This window comes from Vulpes vulpes, chromosome 3 (assembly GCF_048418805.1).
Source record: "Vulpes vulpes isolate BD-2025 chromosome 3, VulVul3, whole genome shotgun sequence".
In the NCBI taxonomy this organism is placed as follows: Eukaryota; Metazoa; Chordata; class Mammalia; order Carnivora; family Canidae; genus Vulpes; species Vulpes vulpes.
The window spans coordinates 131,713,200-131,740,912 of NC_132782.1; the positions used below are offsets into that span (position 1 = coordinate 131,713,200).

General features: G+C 37.6%; 2 protein-coding genes and 1 long non-coding RNA gene across 11 annotated transcripts in view; 1 reads left to right on the forward strand and 2 right to left on the reverse strand.

Annotated features, from left to right (window-relative positions):
- BTBD8 (BTB domain containing 8) overlaps positions 1-11,778 on the reverse strand; it is a 93,575-nt gene extending 81,797 nt beyond the window's left edge. The window contains exons 1-2 of one of the 7 annotated variants that reach the window (XM_025996492.2): positions 11,431-11,778; positions 5,587-5,784 (exon numbers count right to left, since the gene is read on the reverse strand). In XM_025996492.2, the coding sequence (XP_025852277.2) occupies positions 5,587-5,784; positions 11,431-11,579 (347 nt within the window). In that variant the 5' untranslated portion in view covers positions 11,580-11,778. Of the gene's footprint in view, positions 1-5,586; positions 5,785-11,131 lie in introns of all 7 variants that reach the window. The other 6 variants (XM_072754628.1, XM_072754630.1, XM_072754631.1 and 3 more) reach the window with 6 other exon arrangements.
- Positions 11,779-11,964: 186 nt separating this feature from the next.
- On the forward strand, positions 11,965-27,535 carry LOC140598375 (uncharacterized). Its single transcript, XR_012000773.1, has 2 exons — positions 11,965-12,164; positions 23,766-27,535. It is a non-coding gene; the product is annotated as an uncharacterized lncRNA (long non-coding RNA).
- The window catches only part of EPHX4 (epoxide hydrolase 4), a 51,137-nt gene continuing 36,450 nt past the window's right edge, over positions 13,027-27,713 (reverse strand). Inside the window, exons 7-8 of one of the 3 annotated variants that reach the window (XM_072754634.1) lie at positions 16,335-16,401; positions 13,027-13,982 (exon numbers count right to left, since the gene is read on the reverse strand). In XM_072754634.1, coding sequence (XP_072610735.1) covers positions 13,959-13,982; positions 16,335-16,401 — 91 coding nt within the window. In that variant the 3' untranslated portion in view covers positions 13,027-13,958. Of the gene's footprint in view, positions 13,983-14,610; positions 14,796-16,334; positions 16,402-25,268; positions 26,829-27,713 lie in introns of those variants that run through there. The other 2 variants (XM_072754633.1, XM_072754635.1) reach the window with 2 other exon arrangements.

Genomic DNA, 27,713 nt, shown 5'->3' on the forward strand with positions numbered 1-27,713 from the left:
AGATTGAGCCCAGCATCAGGTCCAAGCTCAGAGCAGAGTCTGCTTGAGATTCTTCCCTCTTCCTCTCCTTCCTTTTCTGCCCCACCCTGTACTTGTGCTTTTAAATCAATCTTTTAAAATAAAGTCTATAAAAATAATGTCTACAATACCCAAAGCAATCTACACATGCAAAACAATCCCTATCAAAATTACCAATAGCATTTTTCACAGAACTAGAACAACCTTAAAATTTGGATAGAACCACAAAAGACCCTGAATAGCCAAAAAACAATCTTGAAAAAGAGACAAAGCTGGAGGTATCACAACCCCAGATTTGAAGATATACTGCAAAGCTATAGTAATCAAAACAGTATGGTACTGGATTAATGGAACTGGATAGAGAACCCAGAAATAAAACCATGAGTATATGGTAAACCAATCTTCAGTAAAAGAAGCAAGAATATGCAACAGGGAAAAGTCTCTTCAATAAATGGTGTTGGGGGATGCCGGAGTGGCTCAGCAGTTGAGCGTCTGCCTTCGGCTTAGGGCATGACCCTGGCATCCAGGATCGAGTCCCACCTCAGGCTCCTTGCAGGAAGCCTGCTTCTGTCTCTGCCTCTCTCTCTCTCTCTTTTTCTCTCTCTGTCTCTCATGAATAAACAAATAAAATCTTAAAAAAATAAAAATTTTTTAAAAAATGGTGTTGGGAAAACTGAACCACTTCACACCAACATGAAAATAAACTTGACATGAATTAAGGACCTAAATGAGAGACCTGAAACCATTAAAATCATAGAAAAGAGCACAGGCGGTAATACCTCTGACATTACCCATACCAACATTTTTCTAGATATGTCTCCAGAGGCAAGGAAAATAAAAGCAAAAATAAACTATTGGCACTATATCAAAATAAAAGGCTTCTGCACAGCAAGGAAACAATCAATGAAACTAAAAGACAATCCAGTGAATGGGAGAAGATATTTGTAAATGATATATCCGATAAAGGGTCAGTATCCAAAATATATAAAGAACTTACACAACTCAACACCAAAACAAAAAACAAACAAAAAACCCTCAAAAATCCCATTAAATAATGTGCAGAGGACCTGAGTAGGTATTTTTCCAAATAAGACAGACAGATGGCAACTGACACATAGAAAGATGTTCAACAGTACTCATCATCAGGGAAATGCAAATCAAAACCACAATGAAATATCACCTCATACCGCTCATGATGGCTAGAATCAAAAAGACAAGAAACTAGTGTTGGGAAGGATGTAGAAAAAAAGAAACCCTTGTACACTGTTGGTGGGAATGCAAAACTGGTGTAGCCACTGTGGAAAACAGTATGGAGGTTCCTCAAAAAGTTAAAAATAGAATTACTATATGATCCAGTAATTCCACTACTGGGTATTTATCCAAAGAATACAAAAGTACTAATTGGAAGATTATATGTACCTCTATGCTGACTGCAGCATTATTTACAATAACCAAATTATGGAAGCAACCCAAGTATCCATCAACAGATGAATGGATAAAGGTATGGTATATATACATAATGAAATATTACTGAGCTATAAAAAAAAGAATATAATCTTGTCAGCTGCAACAACATAAATGGATCAAGAGAATATAATGGGTTTTTTAAAAAGGTTTCATTTATTTATTCGAGAGAGAGAGAGAGAGAGAAAGAGGCAGAGACACCCAGGCAGAGGGAGAAGCAGGCTCCTTATAGGGAGCCCAATGTGGGACTCAATCCCAGGACCCTGGAATCACACCCTGAGCTGAAGGCAGATGCTCAACCACTGAGCCAACCAGGTGTCCCAAGAGGATACCATGTTAAGGGAAATAAGTCAGAGAAAGACAAATACCATACAATTTCACTCACATGTGGAATTTAAGAAACAAAACAAAGAAAAAGAAGAGACAAACCAAAAAAGAGACTCTTAACTACAGAGAACAAACAGATGGTTACCAGAGGGGCGGTAGGTGAGGAGGATGGATGAAACAGGTTAAGGGGATTAAGAGTACACTTACCATGATGAGCACTGAGTAATGTACAAAATTACTGCACGTACAATCACTATATTGTACACCTGACTAATATAACACTGTATTGTTAACTAAGGCACTAAAATTAAAATTAATTAACATTTTTAAAAAGTAAGAAAGAAGAAATGAGGAGGACTGACTTGGGGGAGTACAGAGGACTGGCTCATGAGATTCAAAGACAGGCAGTTTAGGAAGATGGGAGGAAGAAAGATCTAAAGGCAGCAATTGGTTTTCAAATGTTTTAAAATGTCCCTGGGAATTCGATTTATTCAAGTATGCTGAGGCCAAATGATGAGGAAATGACTGCCATTGAAAAGATAGTTTGTAATTTACAGTCCCCAATTGGAAAGAGGCACACCACACCCGGAATGGCCACATGGGGAAGCAATAGGGTTGGTTTGGAAGCAGGAGGGAGGGCAAAGCACAGGCAAAAGCCTTTATTGGGTTTTCTGTGGGAAACAAGGAGTGAGACAAAATAAGCAGCTGAAGAAGCTTAATATTAGATAGTTTTAATAATTGGGGATGGGAGTGGGGTGGGGTGAGGTGGGGTGGGGGGTACTCTGGGCTATAAGGATGGCCTTTAGTTGCCTAGTACTTGGCCCTGGGAAGATTAAGGCAGAGAAATACTGCTTTGTGGAATGTAAGAACGAGATTGAGGAGGTGGGTGTTGGAATGAACGCAGAATTACTTGGTGTGCTCAATAGGAATTACCTAACCCTGGGGGGAACAATCTCTACTGTCAGTGAGGCCCCAGATGCCAGAGCAACAATAATACAGAAAATAAGAAAATATAGTTAAATACAGTTAATACAAGACATCTATCCCACCCACTTCCAGTCTTGTTAGTATAAGAAATATGAGAAAGAAAATAACCACCACCTGAAAACGCTGCCAGGGAAACAGAATCTTTGTTTCTGTACTGTTCAATGTGTTTATCTTACTGACAAGTTATCTTAGCATTCCCCAGTTATTGATGTTAAGTTGAAAATTCAAAGGTCAGGGCACCTGGGTAGCTCAGTTGTTGAGCGTTGGCATTTGGCCCAGGGCGTGACCCTGGGGCCCTGGGATGAGTTCCCCATCAGGCTCCCAGCAGGGAGTCTGGTTCTCCCTCTGCCTATGTTTCTGCCTCTCTGTGTCTCTCATGAATAAGTAAATAAAATCTTTAAAAAAAAAGAAAAGAAAAAATTCAAAGACCATTTCTCTTAAAAACAAAAACAGACTATGTAATAAACAATCGGAGAGTAAAAAAAAGTCTTTCCTAGCACACGCATACACACAAATATACATACTCCGACAATGACAACGTGTTAAGTCTTCTTGGGAAATCAAAGATTTTTATGATACTAAGTTGAATTTTAATTTTTATTATTTTTATTTTTTTATTATTATTTTTTAATTTTTATTTATTTTTTATTCAGAGGCAGAGAGAGAGAGAGAGAGAGGCAGGCAGAGAGGCAGAGACACAGGCAGAGGGAGAAGCAGGCTCCATGCAGGGAGCCCAACGTGGGACTCGATGCTGGGTCTCCAGGATCACACCCCAGGCCGCAGGCGGCAGCGCTAAACCGCTACACCACTGGGGCTGCCCTAAGTTGAATTTTTAAATTTTAGTCATGAAGTCATGAAGCAAGAACTATATTCCACTGCCAATCATTTGAATCATATATGATGCTGCTGTATATACAACAGTTTTTCACAGACTGTTATTTCCACTCTAACTCAAGTGCATAATATCAAAGGACTCTATAGTAAGTAGCAATACAGTATCTCAAAAAATTTTATTGGTTGTCTAAAGAGAAAGGATGTGCAATAAAGCCACTAATAATAACTGAATTTCATAAGTAAAATTTTTAAAATTATTTTTTCTGAAGTTCTATTAAAAAATTAATCTTAATATTTTACATTATAATCCTCTTATACTTTATATTAATATAGATGAGATTTCAATGCAATCTGCTAAAAAATAAGGGGTACATCACAAGCACTTTTGCAAGACACTACACGAGATACCACTGAGGATGTGTACATCAATGAGATGATCTAATTTCAAAAAGCTTACATAACCACAGATGTACATGACTAACCTAATACAATACAAAATGTGATTAAGTGCTTTAAATAGAGGCCTGTGAAGGGCTATGAAGCACAAAGCCATCTACTCCAACCAACCTCCTTGTTCTAAATATGAGAAAACTGAGGCTCAAAGAAATAAAACAAGATAATGCATAGCCTGAGGGCAGGTCTCTGCCTTGTTGTCAAGTCCAGTGCCTCCTCCACTTTACTATGCTGTCTCTTTATCTTTTTTTCTATTACTTTTAATGACAATAAATAAAGGAAAACAGTGGTATAGTTTCTTCTTTTCTCTGATATATAAAAATTTGATATATCCTATGCATCTTCATCTAAACATACACTCAAAGGGTGCCTGGCTGGCTCAGTCAGTAGAGCATGCAACTCTTGATCTTGGGGTTGTGAGTTTGAGCCCCACATTGGGTGCAGAGATTACTTACAAGTAAAATATTTTTTTAAAAAAAGAAAATAAACATACACTCCAGAAATACATCATTTCATAGGGCCTAGTACAGGCCTACTACTATAAATAACACTTATTAAAATGTATTCAGTGCTTACAATATGCCATACCACTGTGCTAAGTGCTTTATAAGCATCTTATTTAACCCACACAAAGAGATATAATCTTGAGAAACTACATTAAAAAAGACTTCCTTCCTGGATACATTTAGCAAAAATGGGTGTCAAATAATTATACATACATGAAAATAATAGTAAAGCATTAAAATGAAATTCTATTCAATTAGAATGGGGATTAATTTAAACTAATTTCTCCCATTACTTAGGTGATTAAAATTCTAAGTTCAGCAAACACAAGTCCCTAAAATCACTAACGAGTTCAATGGATGTTCTGTTTTCAAAAATTTTGACCACACACAAGCCAAAAGAATAAAAAGTTATGATCTCATATTTTAACAAACATAATTTATTTGAAGTTTTGCATACCAATAACATAGAAGTCAGTATATAGCAATGGTTCTCAACAGGAGATAATTCTACCCCCAAGAGGACATTTGGCAACATCTGGCAGACATTGTGATTGTCACAATTCAGGGGGTGGGGGCTCAAGAAGAATGCTACTTGCATCTAGGGGCTAGTGGACAGGGATACTGCTAAACATCTAAGATGCACAGCACAGACCCTAAAACAAAGAATTATCCAACCCAATGTATCAATAGTGCCACTGTCAAAAAATCCTGGCACAGAGTAACTCATTCAAATTACTAGAGAGAACACCATTTTTCCTCCTTTAGGCTCAGTCTCAAATTACTACTTACTTAGTCTTTTTGAACACTAAGCTTCTAATACTCTAATATTTAGCCTCTACTAATACTAATTACTAAGATAATTTGTTATTTAAATGAATAGATTTTTTTAGGTTATAAAAGATACAAAAATACAGGAAATTAAACATACATATATATTTAAAACATAAAGATATATTAGACTTAAATATAAGAGAATAAAGATAAAGTAAGCACTTACTGTAAAAATGTTCTAAATTCTGAAGCTTCAAAGTTCTCCACAGCAATAGACTCATGATTTGTTAAATTACCAGATGTCTGTCCAATAGTATGAAAATAGAAATCAGGAACCCTTGCTAAAAGGACTGCTTTGTGCGCTTTGAACAAAGTACAACCTACAGAAAAAGTAACATCTGTATGGATTTCTTCCCTTAGGAGCCTGTAATGAATAAAAAGGAACCATAGTTTAGTGATAATCAAAAATATAAAATAATTTTTCAAAATAGCACGAACTAAAAATATAGAGGTAAATAACAAAATTTAAAAAGGTTAATATGAAAATGAGTTTGTTCTCAGTTCATTCCAAAGAACACTGTTTAATACTGGCTTAGAATCTAGTTTTCTAAAATTTATAGTGAAAACAAAAGGTGATCACACTAAAAAGAGTAAGACTATTTTTTCAAAAAATATCTTTTAATTCCTTCTGGCAATAATAAAATTTATCTTCTGGCTATTTATGTGGACTTTCCTTTAAAATGTACCTACATTAGATTTCAGAACAAGAACACAAAGTCATATGGTCATTGACTATTGAAAAAAATAAAAATTTTTAAATCTTATTAAAAGAAGCCAAAAAAAAAAAAAAAGGAAAATGTCAACAAAACAAACAAGCTGAGTATAATAGACAATACAGATTAGAAACTGGTACACTTTGTTCTGACTATTGTTAAATACCAAGTCTGAAATGCAGGCCTGGCCATCAAGAATGTGACATTTAAGTCCTTTTACAGTTTTTTCCTCACACAAAGAGTACAAACCATGCTCTAATCTATTATTAAAATGATGGGCTCATGGGGTAACCCATTTAAAACCCTTTACTAATGCACATGGTTATGGTAAAGCCCACTGATTACATGTAAAGTGATGGAAGAACAGAAATCAGCATCATAATACAAACTGTCATAATCTCTTGTCCCTGTGGTAAATATATATTTCTATTCTCTAAACACTAAATAATATTTCATATCACTATATCATTATCCTTGGCAAGGTATGTACTTTCAGAGGACTTCCATATCACAGGATATAACTGGCAATCACACCAGTACAGTATAGTAGGTACAAAGGTACAAGTAATGGATAAAGATATCCATTACACTGAAAGCTCAGAATGTTGCCATAGACATTCACACTCCCCCAAGACCAAGTTAATGGCTTCTTCCTCTGATCCCAAAACACTCAATGCATACCTCTATTATAGCACTTCTGTCATTGCATCATTATTTTTATGCATCTTTCTCCCTACTAGGCAATAAACTCCCAAAGGCAAAAACTGTATATTCAGTATACAGAGCTCAATATCTGCTTGTTGAATTTTGTTGTATTTTACCCTTAACAAAACAAAGGCTTCAGAACACAAAACTTTCAGATCCTTGGAAACAATAAGCAAACAGAAGCATTTTAGTCAATATCTTAATCAATAATTTTCATAAGTGGCTTTTAAAGCTATGGAAAAATGCAACCGGTCTCTCAAACATTAATAAAAACTCAAATTGGACAAATACTCAATTTGTTCCTTCCTCCCACCCACCTTCTCTTCATCCTCCCTTCCTCCCCAAGTAAGTAATCAATGCAGCTGGTAGCCATATAATCATCACTAGGGAATCTGCCTTGTTCTTAATACATGCTCATGAGTATTTGTTAAATAAAAAAATTTAATGTGTTTAAAAAATTGCTAATATGAAACTATAGTGCCTTTTATTTTATAAAACTATATCAGTTACAAGCATATCTTGTGTGCTACAATTAACAGAATTATCTGACTCAGACTGGCTTAAATATTAAAGGGATTTATTTGCTTATCTAAAAGTAAAGTCTAGAGGAAGGACAGGTTGGAGCAAAGGCTCAACCATGTCAAGATCCAGGTTCTTTCTATTTCATTTCTCTGCCAACTATTGCGTTAACCTATCTAATGCATTTTGGACTGCTGATTATCACTAAAAATGTACTGAGCATGAACTATGTATATATCTATGTCCCCAGGCACTGGGGACAGATAGAGGACTAAAACATATGTGCCCTTGAGGATTTTACTAAATAGTAGGGAAGATATGCCTGAAAATTAAGGAGTGTGATATATTCGATAACAAATTTTTTTCAGAGACAGACATAAAAGACCTTACAGAGGGCAAGAAAACCAAATGAGATTTTAAAGATCAAACAAGAGTTGGTCAGGGAAGCAAGGCAAGGTCATAGAGTTAGTTCCTGGCTCCACATTCCTTGCTAAGGTATGTGTGAGTATGGAGCTACAAACTGGTCAGCATAGAGTACTGTGGTGCTAAGCGACAGAGGAAGCTTCTGGGATAAAGACATGTAAGAAGAAAAGAGTTTAACTCCATCTTACAGTTGAAGGCGAATCACCAAACGTTTTGAAACACAGACAAATTCATTTTTCAAAATATCACCCATTAGTTGTGTAGACGAGGAATTCGGAGGAAATGAGAAAATTACTGCACAACACAGATGAATGATGTAAAGGCTTGAGCTAGAAGAGATGAATGGTGATAGAGACTGAGGAATGGAATTAAAATATACTTTGATAATAAAATTGGCAGGACTTGGTGACTGGATGTAGAAAGTGAATAGAAGGGAATAACCTCTCTTTTTCGGCTTGGACAACTGGGTACTGATGATACCACTAACCTTTACTGTGTATCTGTTATTCCAATCTTCATTCTCAACTCCAGACATATTTCCAATTGTCTCCTGGATAGGATTTCCTCAACATTCATCTTACTCCTCCCTTTCAAGTGCCCTAAGATTTGGTGCCATCTTCTATGTTTCCCTTTCTCTGTATCTCCACATGTAATTGGTCACTGAGCCCATCAATTGTACATGTGAATCCCTTTCACTTTTTCCATTGCCCCTGCCATTATGTATCTCTTGACTATTACAAAATCTCCTAACTGGTTTCCTTGTTCCTAATTTCTCAACTTAAAATCTAAATATGTTAATCCTCTATTTAAAAAACACCAATGGCTCTCCACTATCTCCACAATACATTCCAAATTTCACTGAAGAAAGAAGGCCTCCACAGTCTATTCTTAGTTTACCCATTTCACCCTCATCTGCTGTCACTTTGGTTGCAGGCCATACGCACAATCCCCTCCCAAAAAGCTACCAAATTCATTTATTCTTTACATATGGCTCAGCTTAGTAGCACATGACCCTGATGCTCTTAACCACATCTGAATGGAAAATGGAATAAGCCAAGGTTAGCCAAGAGCCAATATGGTAGTTAAAGCAGCAAACTCTAACAGAAATGTTCTAAAATAAACAGAAACCAACTGATAACACTGTAAGAGAGTTTCAAAGCAAATCTAAGAGTAAGAAAAAGGAATGGCTAAGGACAGAAGTAGAGATGAAGGAACAAAATTACTGAAAGATCAGTTTGTAAAACTACTGCAAAGAAAGCACACTGACTGGCTCATATTCTGGTTATAGGACCTTGGGCAAATCATTTTAATGTTTCTGGAGTCAGAGTGTCAAGGTTTTTATTCACTCTATCTCTTCATCCTCAATGTTCAATTTCCTTATCTGTTAAATGGGAATAATATTGGGACACCTGAGTGGCTCAGTGGTTGAGAGTCTGCCTCTGGCTCAGGTTGTGATCCAGGGTTCTGGGATCAAGTCCTGCATCAGGCCCCTGCGGGAGGCCTGCTTCTCCCTCTGCCTGTGTCTCTGTGGGTCTCTCATGAATAAATAAATAAAAACCTTTAATAAATAAATAAATAAATGGGAATACTACCAAGACTTACCTCACAGGGTACTAACTAAAACATGTCAACCCAGCAGTAAGTTTAGCTATTTTTCTAATAGTAGAATAGCAGTAAGTTTAGCTATTTTTCTTACAATTGTCCTGAATAATGGTCCATTTCTCAATGAGGTCTTACAGTATAGCTGCTATCATATTCCAAGCAACTTTCCAATTCTACATTAGCTCCGATCTGGCTTTTTGACCACTGAAACAGTTTCCTATTTTATTCACTTCTCCATATACCCTATTATCTTAGGTAACCCAGAGATGTTTCTGTTCCTTGCTGTTTGGAAGAATCTAACACAACTTGCTTTCCCAAAATAAATCAAACTTTTTCAAATCTCTGTGCCTTTGTAAAAGCCATTCCCTTTGTTTAGATATCCTAATTTTCCCTTCCTGATCTTTACCTAGTCAACTTTTAATCAATCCTCAGATCACTCAAATGTGACCCTAAAAAGCCTTCCCCAAACTCATGCCAGTCCCCATAACTTTTGTTTGGCTATTACTTCTCTTACTAAAGTGTAAGCACAATAATCAAAGCTATGTCTTATTAATCTTTGATTTTTCATGACCTAGTACAAATCTAGGTACATAGTGGGTGCTAATACTTCATTAATATTTGCAAAATAAATCCATTATATTGTTGTGTTTGGAAAGGATTAATTTGGCACAGCAATTAGGGTGGCTGGAAACACAAATGAAATTTTCTTATTTAAGAAAACTGCTACTTTTTTTTTTTTTTTTTGCTTGTAAGAGGAACTTAGGAGTTCAGGCTCCTATCCTTAATTACTGCTCAGATGAGGATAAAGATAATACTTTAGCCTCATTTTCTTTATATAAATTAGATCTGTTATCTTCCTTAAATGCCTTGCACCTTAAAGCTCACAATACAGCCAGGAGAATAAAGCCACTGAAGAGGATTGTCTCCTTCCAGATTCACCCTGGAAACAGAACAACTTCAGCTTTATTTTTCCATCTTCTACATTAATCCCCCACTGGTGGAGACAAAAGAGCATCTCTACTGGATAGGCCCAAATTAAAAGGAAATTTTTTTACTTTATAGAAAGCCTAGTCTATAGCCGCTGGAGCCTAAGTGTTGGTGATATCACTTTTAAAAATGTAGAATGCTGTACCACTGTTGGTTACTACTTATTATGTTTACTTTAGTTCAGTCTTAAAGTCTGACCCAAGCAGCCAGCATCCGCATCACCATCACCTGGGACCTTGTGAGAAATGCAAAAGCTCTATTCCTGACCAACTGAAGGAGCACTATGGCCTGGGACCCAGTAAATCTAAATCTTAACAAGCCCTCCAGGTGATTCTGATGCACACGAACGCTCACAAAATCAGTTTTGGTGGAAATGGCAGTTGGCTAGGGAATATTTCCAAGCTTCATTTTCTTTATAAACTGAGATGTCATCAACTGGATTCACCACAGCCTGAGTTTAAGCTCCGGAAACAACCCTCCGTTTGCTCGCATCCTCGTGGGAGCTGGGAGTTGTCGGGAGCTGTGGAGTGTTCTAGGTGGAGAGGGGAAGCCAGGTTGCAATCAGGAAGAATTTCTATGGAAGCATTTCTAGTAAATTGTTTAAAGAGTTCAGAAGAAAGAGACCTCCGTGACTCCACTAATTTGTTCTATTTTTCCTTAGCCTATATATTCATTTTTACGCCTAATCTGTCACGTTTCTCAAACTGTTTAAACTTATTTAAGTGTACGTTTCAGGACCCCCAAGCCTGGACCCATCTCGACCTTAGCGATCTGTCTTTCAAGATGTAAGCCTATTCGAGTTATTCTGTCTTAAACTGGTGCTGCACGTCACGACGATACTCCTGGTGATTTCCTTTTTTTAAATCGCGTACGTGCTCTCCGAGGTGCTCGCGATTGCTTTAAGACGAGAGAACCGCTCCGTCTCTGAGGAGATCGGTGCACGTCCCACAAAAGCCTGAGGCGAGGAGAGCGCGGAGGGGAGGGATGGAGAGGCCGAGAAGGAGCCACGGCTTCTTGGGCGGAGATGGATGCAAGTAGCCAGAGTTCCCGCCTCCTCCTACCTGAGCAGATCCTGGCTGAGCTGCTCCGATACCACCGCCTTCAGCCGGCGCCGCTCATAGGGCCCCTTCCTTTGCAACCCCTTACTGCAAACTGCAGGGGACCCCAGGAGTACCGCGGGCGCCGCGCTGCCCTCCCCACAGCCGGCCATGTCCCACGGCGGCGCGGCGCCCAGCCGCAGGCCCGGTACAGCACCTCGACCTCCCGCTGTGGAAGAAGGGGGCGTTTCCGACCGAACGCTCGGCTCCGGCCGGAGTCCGCCCCTCAGGGAAAGGTTGACGCCTCTCGGGTTTGCACTCGGCCCCTTACGGCCGCGGGACGGCTCTCCGCGGCGACACGTGACCCGGGAAGGCTGTGCGCAGGCGCAGTAGCTCTGTTTACCTCGGCCCGCGGGCGCCCCGCCCCCACTGCCCGGAGAGCAAACCGTCTCGAGGTAGGGACCGGCCTCTCGGGCTGTTCTTCCTCGCAGCGTTTGCTCGGCGGGTGCTTTTACTGCGGGCCGGGTTCATGTCAACCTGTGGGCCTTTCCACATTGTGTGTTCCTGGGACGTCAGCGCGCTTTTTTTTCTTTTTTTTTTTCTTCCCCAGGAAAGAACAGTTCACAGGACCTTTTCTGTGGCGAGTCACGCTCGCTCGTTTTGTTGCTTTGGGCGAGAAAAGCCGGGGGTGTGAGGAGCGGGGAAAGGACTGCGTGGAATCGGCAGGAGTTAGAACACCCCCGAGTCCTCTGCGAAGGGTGTGTACAGAGTCCACAAGGCCCCGCATCGCTTTCTAACCCAGGGAGTGGCTCAGATAACCGCTCGGGGACGTGATAGCTGAGAAATACCGGCTCGTATTCCAGCGCTTTGCATATAAAACCAGAATATTTATGGGGAGGAAGGAAGGAGGCAAGGCTGAAGGGGCAGGGCAGTGAGTGGATTGGTGGGCCATGGAATTTTGAACATTTTGGCCTGAAGAAAATATCTAGACTGGATATAATTTAAAAAAAAAATTTTTTTTTTGACACTTTGACCCAAGGAAGAAAGCTCAATAGTTCTGCTTCGTTCCAAAGCTGCGCACAAAGTATCCTTTATCGTTGGTTGCTTTGAATCAGTTTTCAAGCGATTCAGAAGTTATATTTGGTTCTTGCGTCTCTCTTCCAAATACCAAGTATTTGGAAAAATAGATGGGCCTTGTACCATAAGATTGGCCCAAAAGTAGCTGTTTGGCCAAATAATGCCCCTCTGAAGTTTTCAGACAACGATAATGAAAAATAATAAATAAATAAGTAAATAAACTGGATAATCGAATCTCCATTCCTGTGGAAAAGAGGAGTGTCAAAAATAATAACAGTATTTACTGAAGGCTAATTAGGTGAGAGAACTGCTTTATATATATTACCTCTGTCTTCACAGCCACCACTTAGGTAGATACTAACATGAGCGAAATCTGCAGGTGAGGAAGTTGAGGCATGACAGGACAGGTAACTTCGGAAAGGTCACACAGCCCATTTAGTGGTGGTCTAGGTATTAAAGGGTAGGCTGACTAGCAACCAACTCTTCCCCTTCAAAGTCCTGCAAGAGTTCCACCATGTCCCTTCATCAAGGAAGTAACAGGCATTTTTACAATGCACAACTGCATTTATTAACTCACTGGTTCAGAATTTTTGACAGAATGGTTTTCTGGTTCATATAATTTAATTCTCTTAAAAACACCTTAGGCAATTGACTATGTGAAGTGATTAAAGAAAAAGTGAGCCTTTAAAAAACAAAAATCTTACAAATAAATAAAAATTTTAAACGAAGATCTTGTCAATAATGCTTCACATTTCACCATCAGAGAATTTTTACTTAAAGCATTATTTTCTGTTAAAAATAAAAAAGCAAAAAATAAAAAATAAATAAAAATAAAAATAAAAATAAAAAAGCATATTCATTTTCATTAATTCAGGCTATGAGGTCATTTAATTTGAGTGACGTTATCAGATTTTTTTTCCTGAAAGACATTTAGGAAGAAAAGAGAATCCTAAGTAACTAGCAAAGGAAGCATTGAAGGTAGATACAGCTAAATCCATAATTTTGGGTTGGGCTGACGTTAACTATGATACTCACGTGTGAAAAATCAATTTAGGTAAAATCCTTGGGAGGCAAAAGAAACTCTTTCAAAAACTACAATTTCATGAAAGAAAAGTGATTAAGTGATTTTTTTGGATGCATTCTTTTTTCCTTCTTTAAAAAATGTTTTCATTTGGGGATCCCCGAGTGGCTCAGGGGGTTTGGCGCCTGCCTTCAGCCCGGGCGTGGTCCTGGAGTCCTGGGATGGAGTCCCACATCGGGCTCCCTGCATGGAGCCTGCTCCTCCCTCTGCCTGTGTCTCATAAATGGATAAATAAAATCTTTAAAAAATAAAAATGTTTTCATTTGAAACATTTCAAATATATGAAGTAAAGAGAGATACAATGAACCCCAGCATACCCATTACCATGATTTCAACAATTATCACAATTTGGGCATGTATGCTTTATCAAGTCTTTTCTCCTTTTCATCTTTTCTCATGTTTCCTTCTTTTCTTCCTTCTAAAATATTTGAAAATCAAACCACAGACATTGTTTAATTTCATTCCTACATACTTCAATATGCATCTCTAAAAAAAAAGTGGATTTTTCTATCCACTAACTTCTTCCTTACAAATTAACAATAATTCCATTTACTACATAACCCATTATAAAATTTTCCCAACTGTCCTAAAAAATATCCTTTATAGTTGGTTTGTTTGAATCAGTTTTCAAATGATTCAGAGGTTGTGTTTGGTTCTTATGTCCCCTCTGTCTCTTTTAATCTAGAGCAGTTTGCTCTCCCATTTTTATCTTCATGCCATTGATGTCGTAGAAGCCCAGCCAACTGAGAATTTTAAATTTTACTGTTTGTGTCCTTGTAGTATCACTTACTATGTTCATTTATACTGTACATTTCCTGCCAATGTTAGTTTCAGAGGCTTGATTAGATTCAGGCTCAATTCTTTAGCAAAAAATACTTAACAGGTGGTCTATTAATTTTCTATTGCTGCTTTAACAAACTACCACAAATTTAATGGCTCAAAAACAACACAAAATTTTTCCTTCAGTTTTGTAGGTTAGAAGTCCTACATGGATCTCACTGGGCTAAAATTAATGTTTAAGCAGGACTGCATTCCCTTATGGAGGCTCTAAGGGAGAGTTTCCTTTTTGCAGATTCTAGAGGCTGTCCATATATCTTGGCTCTTGACATCCTTTCTCCCAATCTTCCAAACCAGCAGGTTGAGTTCTTCTCACATTGCATTATTTTTACCTCTTCTTTTGCCTCCATCTTTCCTTTAGGATAGTCCAACTGGATAATCCAGGATAATCTCCCTGTTTTAAGGTCAGCTAATTAGCAAACCTAATTTTATTTGCAACCTTAATACCCCGTTGCCATGTAACCTGACAACATAGTCACAGGTTCTGGGATTAAGACATGGATATCTTTTGGGAAGGTGGAGGCAGGCATTAATCTGCCTACTACAAATGATAATTTACTTTGTATCATATTAGGGGGCACATAATGTTTGGTTATTCTCCTTTTAATGTTGCTAAAATGTATCATACATTTTCATCTGATAGTTTATCTGTTGCTAATTCTTGTTTGAACCAACTAGGCATTGCAAAATAATTTTATAATTCTATCATTATCTAGATTCATTTGCTGGAAATCTTCCTTAAAGGAGAACCATTCTTCATCAGTTAGAAATACTGGATATCCAGAGATACATTTCACACTGCAAAAGCAGGATAAATACTTAATTCTCTTATTTAAATGATCACTTTTCAAAGAAAGGAGTTGGTACCCTCGTTAATTCCAATGTGTTTGATTTATTATTTTTGTTATTTTCATGAACTCATTAATTTTTATATATGCAAAGATTATTTTTATTTATTTATTTATTTTGATGCTCAAATAGCCTTATCTGGCCAATGGGAATTCCTTATACTGGCTCCTGTGTCCTTTTGACACATTCTTTAATCTGTGATAGTTTCCTTGCTCTCTGGCACAACCAAATACCAGATACCTTTTTTATTTCCCACCCCAGCTATTCCTCTAAAGAGCTACAGTTCATTTTACTGTGGAATGGTAGGTATAGGCCACAATCTGGATGCTAAGTGTGCTAAGTGTGATATTGGAAGGGTTGTTTCTAAGCAATACACATTTCTATAAGAAAAAAAGTTGCTGAATTTATACTATATCTGATTCAAATTTAATATTATGAGTTTTTAGATTTTTTGTTATTAAACTCTGTTCTATTTTTTTCTTCCACTGAAAAACTCTTGGTTCCTAACAACATTAACAGAATAACTTATCTATACATTCCTATAGAAGTTATCAGAGTATCATAAGATGAATATTACTAATAACAATTAGACTATATTCAATTTAAGGTTTTTTGCATTATTATCATGGAAATATCAAGTTAGGTGGGTACTAAGGATGACTATTTGTGTCCTCCCAAAATTCATATGTGGAAACCTAATCCTCAATGTGATGGAATTTGGAGTTGGGGCCTTCAGGAGATAATCAGGTCATGAGGATGGAACCCTCAATGAATGGGATTAGTTTCTTTATAAAAAAGACCCTAGAGGGCAGCCTCAATAGCGCAGCAGTTTAGTGCCACCTGCATCCCGGGATGTGATCCTGGAGACCCGGGATTGAGTCCTGCGTCGGGCTCACTGCATAGAGCCTGCTTCTCCCTCTACCTGTGTCTCTGCCTCTCTGCTTCTCTCTCTCTCTCTCTCTGCCTCTCTCTGCCTCTTGTGAATAAATAAGTTAAAAATTTTTTTTTTTAAAAAAGACTCCAAAGAACTCCCTTGCCCCTTCCACCATAAGAGAACACTGTGAGAAGACAGCTGTTTACATACCAGGGAGCAAGCTCCTATGAGACACCATTTGCCAGCGCATTGATCTTGGACTTCCCAGCTTCCAGGTCTATAAGAAATAAATGTTGATATTTTAGGCCACCAGTCCCTAGTATTTTTGTCATAGCAGCCTGAAATAAGACAGGATTATAAAATATCACATATCCTGTCCTTTCTCAGGTGAGAAATGCATGTAAATGATCTCAGAACAATATTTTAATTTTTTTCTGTCACTTTCCTTAAACTTTCCTCCTCTGCTCACCTCTCCCTCACTCATCTCTTTTTCCTTCCGTCTCAAAATACTAGGAAGCTAACTAATGAAATGTAAGCTTTAGGGGGCCTACTTGTACAAGCCCCTCCCAAGATTCCATTGGAAGACCCTAGAATTTATTTCCTTTCTGCAGTTTTGGGGGTATGTTTTTGTAAATTTTGCAAAGGTAAGAAATTATGCCACATTTGATCAAGACTTTCTTCTTAGCCAAATGTCCCCTCATATAGTGGCACTGAGTGCCTATAGGCATTTTTGGGATATGGCCATAATGAAACTAAGTTGAAGATATAGTAGTTTGGGTTAGAAAGGCATATTTTTTGGTTCACAATCATTTCCATATCTAGATATGTTGTTTCTCCCTGTTCTGGTGCAGGAATGGCTTCCAGGAATATTTCATTGATTCATCCTGCATAGTGACATGAAGGGATAGGGCCCAAGGTCCCATCACATCACATGTGAAGATGTCTCATAGCAAAGGGTGCTAGAAGTATATCGGTAGTTAGGAGATATACAACAGTAAGTAGGGGATTCAGTTCTCATTGGTGTCTAGTCAGAGTGAAAGGGGCATTATTAGTAATGCAGAATATGCAATTATAAACACAAATTTCCCCTTTGATGAGACTCATACAAAGTAGAACTTGTCAAATTCCTGTATTTATAACTTATATTTGCAATATTAGTCAGCTTTTCAGAAATTGTACTCTGTTGTAATTTCTTTACTCATTCTGAATCACTTTCAGGGGTCCAGTCGGTTAAGCATCTGCCTTTCAGCTCAGGTCATGATCCCAGGGTCCTGGGGTTGAAGCCTCTCATTGGGCTCCCTGCTCAGAGGGGAATCTGCTTCTCCCTCTCCCTCTGCCCCTCACCCTGTTCCTTCTCTCTCACTGTCTCAAATAAATACAACCTTAAATAAATAAATAAATACATACATACATACATAAATAAATAATCACTTTCATAACAAGAACAACAGAAAACTTTAAATGGCAGCCATACCATTTATAATTGTTTCAATGGTATTCCCAATATTATATCTTTTCATTTTTATTATTTCCACCAAAAGGGTAAGAGGGTTCCCCTTTCTCTATGTCCTCACTAACACCTGTTGTTTCCTGTCTTGTTGATTTTAGCTATTCTGACTGGCATGAGGTAATATCGCATTGTAGTTTTGATTTGTATTTCCCTGATGATGAATGATGTTGAGCATCTTTTCATATATCTGTAAGCCATTTGTATGTTTTCTTGGAAAAAAGTCTATTCATATCTTCTCATTTTTTAACCAGATTTATGTATTTGAGAGACAGAGAGTATATAAATGCACAAGGGATGGGGGAAGCAAAAGAAGTAAGAATCTCAAGTAGTCTCCATGTCTAGCCCAACATAGGCCTCGATCAAATGAAACTGAGATCACAACCTGAGCCAAAACCAAGAGTTGGACACTTAATCGACTGAGCCACCCAAATGCCCCTGTATTAACTCTTCTTTAAATGTTTGGTAGAATTTCCCTGTGAGGCACCTACCCTGGACTTTGGTTTGTTGGGAGATTTTTTTTATTACTGATTCAGTTTCTTTGCTGGTTATTGGTCTGTTCAAGTTTTGTATGTCTTCCTGTTTCAGTTTTGGTAATTTATATGTTTCTAGGAACTTACCCTTTACTTCCAGATTGTCCAATTTGTTGGCATATAGCTTTTTATAATATTCTCTTATAATAATATTTCAGTGGTTTTAGTTATTATTTCTCCTCTCTCATTTTTTATTTTATTTATTTTGGGTCCTTTCTCTTTTCCTTTTAATAGGTCTGGCTAGGGGTTTTTATTTATTAATTTTATTAATCTTTTCAAAGAACTAATTCCTGGTTTCATTGATCTGTTCTATTGATTTTTAGTTTCTATACCATTTCTTTCTTTCCTTTTTTTTCCTTATTTTTTTAGAGAGAGAGAGAGGAAGGGAGAAGGGGTAGGGGGAAAGGGAGAGAATCTTAAGTAGGCTCCACGTCCAGTGCAGAGCCTAATGTGGAACTGAATCTCACAACCCTCAGATCATGACCTAAACCGAAATCAAGAGTCAGATGCTTAATCAACTGAGCCACCCAGGTATCCCAACATACCATTTATTTCTCCTCTAATATTCATTATATCTCTTCTGCTGGCTTGAGGTTTCGTTTATTGTTCTTTTCCTAGCTCCTTTAGGTGTAAGATAAGGTTGTTTATTTGAGATTTTTCTTGATTCTTAAGGCAGGCCTGTATTGCTATATACTTCCCTCTTATGACCACTTTTGTTGCATCCCAGATGTTTTATACCATTGTGTCTTTTTCATTTGTTTCCATTTACTTTTTTTATTCTTTTTTGATTTCATGGTTGACCCATTGATTATTTAGTAGCATATTGTTTAACCTCCATGTATTTGTGGTGTTTCCAAATTTTTTATTGTGGTTGACTTTATGTTTCATTGTGTTGTAGTTGGAAAATATGCATGGTATGATCTCAATCTTTTTGTACTGGTTGAGGCCTGATTTGTGATCTGGTATGTGATCTATACTGGAGAATGTCCATGTGTACTTGAAAAGAATGTGTATTCTGTTGCTTTAGGATGAAATGTTCTGAATATATATGTCAAGTCCATCTGGTCCAGTGTGTCATTCAAAGCCATTGTTTCCTTGTTGGCTTTCAGATCTGTCCATTGATGTAAGTAGGGTGTTAAAATCCCTTACTATTATTGTATTATTATCAGTGAGTTCCTTTATGTTTGTTATTAATTGTTTTATATATTTGGGCACTTTCAAGTTGGAGGCATAAATATTTACAATTGTTAGATCTTCTTGTTGGATAGACCCCTTTATTATTATGTGCTCTTCTTCATCTCTTGTTATAGTCTTCAGTTGAAGATCTAGTTTTTTTTTTTAATTTTTATTTATTTATGATAGTCACAGAGAGAGAGAGAGAGAGGCAGAGACACAGGCAGAGGGAGAAGCAGGCTCCATGCACCGGAAGCCTGACGTGGGATTCGATCCCGGGTCTCCAGGATCGCGCCCTGGGCCAAAGGCAGGCGCCAAACCGCTGCGCCACCCAGGGATCCCAAGACCTAGTTTTTTTGATGTAAGTATTGCTATTCCTGCTTTCTTTTGGCATCCATTTGCATGAGAGATGTTTGTGCAACCCCTCACTTTCAATCTGCAGGTGTCTTTAGGTCTAAAGTGAGTCTCTTGTAGGCAGTATATAGATGGGTCATGTTTTTTGTTTGTTTTTTTTAAACCATTCTGACACTCTTCCATTTACAATCAGAAGAATTAGTGATAGATATGTATTTAGTTCCATTTTATTACTTGTTTTATCATTGTTTCTGGAAATTTTCTGTGTTCTTTTCTAGTCCTTGTCACTTTTGGTCCTTCTTTCTCAAAGAGTCCTCTTTGATATTTCTTACAGGGCTGGTTTAGGGTCATGAACTCCTTTAGTTTTTGTTTGTCTGGGAAATTCTATCTCTCCTCTATTCTGAATGACAGCCTTGCTGGATTGAGTATTCTTTTTCCTTTCAGCATGTTGAATATATCATGCCACTCCCTTCTGGCTTGTCAAGCTTCTGTGTAGAGACCTGCAGCTAGCCTTATGGGTCTTCCCTTGCAATTTAAGTACTTCTTTTGTCTTGCTGCTTTTAGGATTTTTTCTTTATCATTATATTTTGCAAATGTAACTATAATATGTCTTGGTGTTGGCCTGCTTTTGTTAATTTTGATGGGAGTTCTCTGTGCTTCCTAGATTTGGATGTCTGTCTCCTTCCCCAGATTAGGGAAGTTTTCAGCTATAATTTCCTCCAGTAAACCTTCTGCCCTTTTTTTTTCTCTCTTCTTCTAGGACTTAGATGATACAAATGTTACTATGTTTGATGAAGTCACTGAGTTCCCCAAATCTATTCTCATGATCCATGAACTATTCTTTCTCTCTGTAGTTTTTTCTTCTTTGTTCAGCTTCATTAATTTTCATTATTTTATTTCCTGTATCACTTATTCATTCCTCTGCTTCTTCCATCCTTATGATCATTACCATGTTTTTTTTAACTCTTTTATTTATGTGGTAAGAGTTTCTCTGATGTCTTCCATGCTTTTCTCAAGCCCAGAGAGTATCCTTATGATTACTCCTTTAAATTCTCCAACAGGCATATTACTGACAGCTGTTTTGGTTAGATCTCTGGTCATGATCTATTCTTGTTCTTTCTTTGGGGATGGATTATTTTGTCTTGATGTTAGAAAAGCCTGGAGAGTGATGGCTTTATGAAGAAGAGGTCATATAGTGTCAGTGTCAGGCCCTTATGCTTCAGGAAGTGTCTCTGATGTGTGCTGTATGCATTCTGCTGCTGTGTTTTGCCAACTTTATCCCTCAGGTCAATCATCTGCAGAGGCTCTCCATGCCTACAGTGGGCAGTGTTTGGACCTTAGTCCAAAGTGTGGAGAGCCAGAGTGTGGGGAGTTTTAATTAGGCATGCTCTGGTCTGCTTGTTAAATAAGACCTGATGTTACTTCCACTAGAACTGAAGTGGAAGGAAGAACTAGTTACTTCCTTGCAGAACTCTATGATCAGTAGACATTGTGTGTGTGGGGTTTGTGCTGATCTTCTGGGGGAGGGGGCCTGCTGTGGTCCTTAGGAACACTAGCCCAAGAAAAGCAGCACCAGCTGAGTGCAGGGGGATAGGACTTGGCGTAAGCAGGATAGGTAGCCAGTGTTGGTGCTGTGCTGTTTACTGAAGGAGGGAAATGGTGCCAGCCAGCTTCTTTGTCCCCTGGAGAGGGGTCTCTGTGCTTGCTGCTCTTGGGGAAGCATTCCCAGAAGAGCACATAATTTCCCCTCCTGTGCTATTTTCATGCAATCTGTCTCTGGGTTCCTCACCTGCCTGGAGCAGTGCAGTGCCCATTGGCTTTATCGCAGCCACGCCTGCTGACTTTTAAAACTCCAAACTTTAGGGACATGCTGTGGCAGGGGCCTGAACTGGTCTTGTGGGGGGAGGTTTACACTGCATTGGGATGGATGCAGGTTTGACCAAAGAATTTTCAGTCATGCCAGAATATAGAGGCATAGGATTTGGAGCAAAGCAGGCTAAACAGCCAGTGTCCAGATTAGGTACCCTAAGCAGGTGTCTCTGTGCCTATGCACAGAGGAAAGTGGCACATGCTGGCTCTTTTGTCCCCAGAGAGGTGACTCTGAAAATGCCACCTTTCACAGGTATGCTCCAAAAAGAGCAAACAGTCCCTCCCTTTGCTTCTTAGGTGAGCCTCGGATCATAATATCTGCCCTGGCGTTGCTTGCCTGCCTTCTCTCCAGTAGGATAGCGCCTTCAAGACTATTGTAACCAAACCTGCCAACCTCTAAAACTCCATTCTTTGAGCCCCCATTGATTGCAAAAACAAGAAAATCAGCTCCTCTCACTTCCCCAGCCAATGTCTTTGGAGAAACATTCTCCTTGTGTGTTCCCCTCTGTGCTCCACTCTCTCTTGTCTTTTTCTGTGACCATGGCTCCCCCCCTCCACAGCACTCGCTATCCATTTCTCCCCCAAACTGAGCCTCTCCACCTCTCGCTTTTCCCAGTGTGCCCTCTTCTCTCCCTCTGGTTGTGCAATTTGTCCTATCAATCCTCAGGTTGATTTCTTGGGTATTCAGAATGATTTGATAATTATCTAGGTGTGTTCTAGGGACAAGGCAAGGCTAGGGTCCTCCTACTATACTGACACCTTAACTCCCCTTATAAATAGATCTCTTATTCTCTAACTTTAGTCATGTTGATATAAACATATCTTAAGAAAAATTGGTACTATAAGATCTAATCGAAATATATATTTCTCAAGCACATTTTACATATCATAATTAAGTGCTTAAGCCACCTAGAATAAAAACTGCTGTGTTTTTTCTTCAAGGATAATTTTATTTCAATCATAGTTTCTACCTAGAAAGTACATTCACTATTTTCAGGGCTGACTTTAAATTTGAATACAGCAGTTAAACCAGTACTTAATGTGGTAATGAATATATAGAGGATGTCTAGAGGTGTAACTATGAATTATATAATTTGGTATATTCTGGATGCTTCAAGGCAAATTTCTTAAAGTTTTTGTATGAAATGTACTCTGAATTCTGTCCAGATATTTCCTGAGTCTGGAAATATCAAGATCTGACTCTCCAAACTCTGTCCAAAGTATAGCAGCTAACTCCTGCTCTATCATGAAACCTTCCTCAACAAGATCGAAAAGCTTAAACAACACTTGCAGAATATTTTTCAGTATCGGCAGGATTGCATAGGATAGTCAGATCTGTCACATATGCTCTGAATTCTATGCTTCCATCATTATTCCTGTCAAAGGAAGCAAAAATATTGTTCCAAGGACTCTGAAATTAGGACTTTTAAGTAATTTGCAAATTCTTCAATTCCTATAGTGGCGACTCCTTTAGGAGGAACTGCAATTGCAGTACATTTATCCAGTTGCTAATGAATATTATTCCAATCTAATTTCAGTTTCTGCCTAATTTTTGTAATTCCATTAAACTAGCTTCCATGGGTAGTTGAAGGTTACATATGAAAATCATCAGTCTATAATCTTCATAAGTGTGGTCTATCAAAGACAACCCCCAAAGCATTTGCCATGTTGATCCTCAATATATTGGCAAAAGAGATGGGTCTTTTTTTTTCTTGGTCATTTGGTGTATAAACAGGCATAAACACAACTTTTCTTCTGGCAAAGAGCTGACTGAAGATCAACATATAGACTTAAGAACCTGCAAACCCCTGCCAGGCCTAGGTCACTGTGCCCAGTGTGTTTGTAGCACCCACTACACAGGAATACCTGGAGAGAAGTCCCCTAGTTTAAAAGTGACCAGAGAGGTGCAGTTGGTATGTACTCCTTCCAAGAAAATCAGTATCTGTGGCCATGTCCTCCTGAATGTCACTTCCTTCAGGATTTCATCCTGGGTATTCTTCCTGGAATTTGAGGTCCTCTGGGATCACAAGCACAGGCCATGCTGACAGTAGGAGCTTTCAGCCACTTGAATCTGCCCATTTTGATTTGCCACCAATGGTAACCCCACCACCACACAGGTGATTTGGTCAAAGACAGTGGAGTGTGGGGCTGTAATACAGATGAGGGCCTCATTTCAGATTGCTTTTTCCTTTTCACCTTAACTAGGAATGCTGCTAAACAGAACATTCCCTGAAACATGAATTTGAGGAGTGACTGCACCAGTTTTATCCCCTGACTGTTCGCGGAGTTGACTGGTCAAGCAGAACCGCCCTTGATGGAAAGTGAGGAGAATTGGCCAGAGGATGATGAAGAGGAAGGCAGTGCAGGACTCACAGATTGGCCAGCACAATCCCAGTGAGGTTGATGTAGCCCAGTGCCATGGGCTGATGCGCCTCTGCTGCATAAAGGGGTTAGTCACTTGCGGGCATTAGGACTTGCTCATCCTGTGGCAGAAGGTGGACTCTCACACCTTCATCTCAAAGTTCAAGGATGGCTAAGTTATGAGGCCAACCTCTCAGTGATCTTGGGATGCCAGTAGATTAGATCTGAGGGCAGCCCCTAGAGCACACCCCTTCCCCATATTCAAGTACTCTTCCTATTCACACATAATTAGAACTCTTGGATATAACATGGGTTAATAGGAAATGAGGATGTATTACCCTTAATTATTTTTTAAAATCAGAAACATTAAAAATGATAAATGGCATAATAGAATCATATCAATAGTACAATCTTTTCTGCTTTTTGTACATGTCTTCCTTTTGACATATATGCTTAATAAATTATCTTCACATGATTTCTGACGTTTATATTAAGGATATATTATATACTACTAGGAATATATTAAATAGATGAATATTAATTACAACTTTTTCATTTAAATGCCATTACCAGTAAAGTTTATTTACTGTGAGATGCTTTGGGACCTGGTAGTCAAATTCATTTACTCTCCCTACAAATTGATCTCTACAGAGACCATAATATCTCTTTATGCTAAGAGGTTTAATTGATGGCACCCTTGAGCCTTTATATGTTACAAGCACTTTTCCACACGCATAGAAAATTAGAATACATCCATTAACGTTGGCCAGAATTAGCCATGGCACATTTGATTCATATTCTTATGAGTCCACATGAACCAGTTAGCATTCAAAACTGATGTAAGTAACAACAATAAACCTTAAAATCACCTTTGTCAGTAACCTGTTTTCAGTAAAATACGTCAGGATTATTTTACTGGTTCAAAATATACAAAGTCCTATTTCTCCCTTTGTTGCTGCCCTTCAGAAATGATCAAGAGGGAAACATAATCCAAGTTGGTGTGAACCAGGCTCTCTTTTTTCTATAACTTGTAACATTTGCAATTCTGACGATGCTAATTTGCTAATTACTGATTTAAATTGCTTTCCCCAGAATTAAAAGTCAAATTGTAGGTTTCTGAGAGATGTTTCTATTTACTGGAGCACACCAGGTTACCAATAAAATAGAGCAGTGTATATATTAGAGCCTGTTATCTTAGTGGAAAAAGTAGAGGCTTTAAAACTAGATGAATTTAGATCAGATTCTGGTTCCAACAATTATACTATGGGCATTGGCCAACTTCATTTTCATATCTATAAATTAGTAATACTCTCTACCTTGCAATGTTATGAGGCACAACACAATGTATATAGAAAATTGAGTTTTTATTAGTAAATACAAGTTGCTTACAATACAATGATGAGAACTCTTAAGGACATTCCACTTTCTTCTGTCACTAGCAGAACTACACTTAGTGAGAGAGACAATTTTTTTTTTTTTTTTTTTTTTTTTTTTTACCAACTTAGTCTTATTTGGGAATACAGTTGTAGTCTCTAAGGAGCCATGATTTGGCAATGCTACTGGTTATCGCCCATGCCAAATGAGAGCAACCCAAGACAATGAGTATTCCCTTGAGCTTGTATCAGTCTCTACTCTGTAAGTCTTCCCACTTTTATTTGTAATGTTCATTACCACTCTTGAATCCTTGTTTAATTTAACTGCATGCTGTGTATACTTCTTACGGAAAAGTTCCGTATTACCATATTTCCTTTATATTTCCCCCACAGTGCCTAGCAGTGTGTCAGATATGCTATTTATTCATTAAGCAAATATGTGAGTGCCTATAATCGAGCAGGCCCTTATTCTAGATGTTGTATATATGTCAGTTAATAAAACAGTAAAAAAATCTATGCTTTGTGGAGATTAGATTCTAGTGCACATAGGAAGTATAGAATTCAATTCTGACTGCGATAATGGGTCAAAAGGATATTTTGATCTTTTGTTTCAATCTCTCACCAATTTAGCTAGAAAATGAAGACAAGTAATTTGATGGATGTGCTTTCCTATTTTGTATATGTATTAAATACGTATGTGCATACGTATTAAATATGTACATATTAGATATGTACATATGTATACATATATGTACATATATGATTCATGAGAATCTCTACATCATCTCTTGTTAATCTTTCCAGTATAAGTAGTATTTATGGCCTGTTTTAAGAATCATATTCTTCTAATCATATTTGCCTTCAAACTCATAAATCTGAGAGATTTGACAACATAATTTTTTAATGAAAAATAGTAAAAAGAAGTTTTGAACAATAAAATGAAAATTTATACCATTGCAGGTTTGCCTTTTTTAATATGGCACACCTAATCTTTAATATACATTTATAAAAGGCACCAGATAACAGGGCAAGAAACCAAAACTGAGCTACTTTCCCCAACTTCCTTTCTGTACCAATGTACACATTTTAAGGCAGATGCTTTTCTGTGCAAAATTCAACAGAAGAAAATCAACATCATGTTACAAGTTCGCACATTCTTAGATTTTTTTAATATCATTTGTCAGAATATTTATGATAAAGCATATTAAAACAATTTTTTCCTAATGAAGCTTAAGAGGTTGATGAACAATTATTAAAAATTTAGAGATTCATTACAGACCCCTCATAGAAGATATAGAAAAGTCAATCTCTTTTTCTGGTTTCTTCTTTCAGAAATGTCCATATCAGTTTGTTCACTATGTCAGGTTGTTCTTGCTGAAGCCAATGACTAACTTCTGACAAAATAGTCAGCCTGAAATAATTTTTAACATAAATCTTTGTGACTTCAGCCATCTCAACCTCCATAAATGCGTCTTTCTCTCCCCAGAGTAGTAGTGTTGGAATGGTCACCATGTGATGTTTGAGAGGCAGGCAGCTATAAAAACAAAACACATGGACTTGAGACTCATTGTAAAAGCTAAAATAACATTTTTCCATAATGTTCTTTTAAGCCATACATTCTCAAAAGAAGCAATATCACCACCAATGGAGTAAAAGTTGATTCTCGGGACAGTGAAAAAAAATTACTTTTTTAATGTATAAGTCATGTATATACACATAGTACCTAAGCAGGTATTAAAATTTCATAGGGTGGGGGGCAATTAAGAAAAAAATATCTAAAAAGGCTCCTTAAGGAAGTGATGATGAAAAAATGGTTGAGAAACACTGCATTAGGCAATCAATCTATACAATAAAAAATTTAAAAGGCTATTTAAGAAAGGGCTCAATAAAATTTTTAATTGGATGAGGTTAGCAAAATTTATACTGAAGGTTGTAAATTATATATGAAATTCATCACTATGAGGAATGACTTGCTTTAAAAGGATACCAGAATTTCTGAATGGTGTAATTAGAGTTTAAATGGTGTTACTTTAAATATATTCTAAATTGCTTGTTAGATAACATAGTACATTTTATGTGAAACTGGAACTAAAAATTCAGAAAATATATATGGACTGAACTTTACCAATAAATGATACTATATTTATTTTGCAAGAAGATTGTTTTTAAACAATGTTCAAGTATGTATTTTCTTAAAGAAGTATAAAGAATAAAACCATGCATAATTCCATCATTAAAAAACAACCTTTTGGTCATTTTCTACATATATAGTTAAAACCACACTATAAATAAAATGCAGTAAACACACACAATTTATATACAGTATCCATACTCAAATTTCATATTGAATTATAACTTGAGAATGTTATCATTTCATGTTTTAAAAAAATAATTGTAAAAGATAGTATAATAACCTATA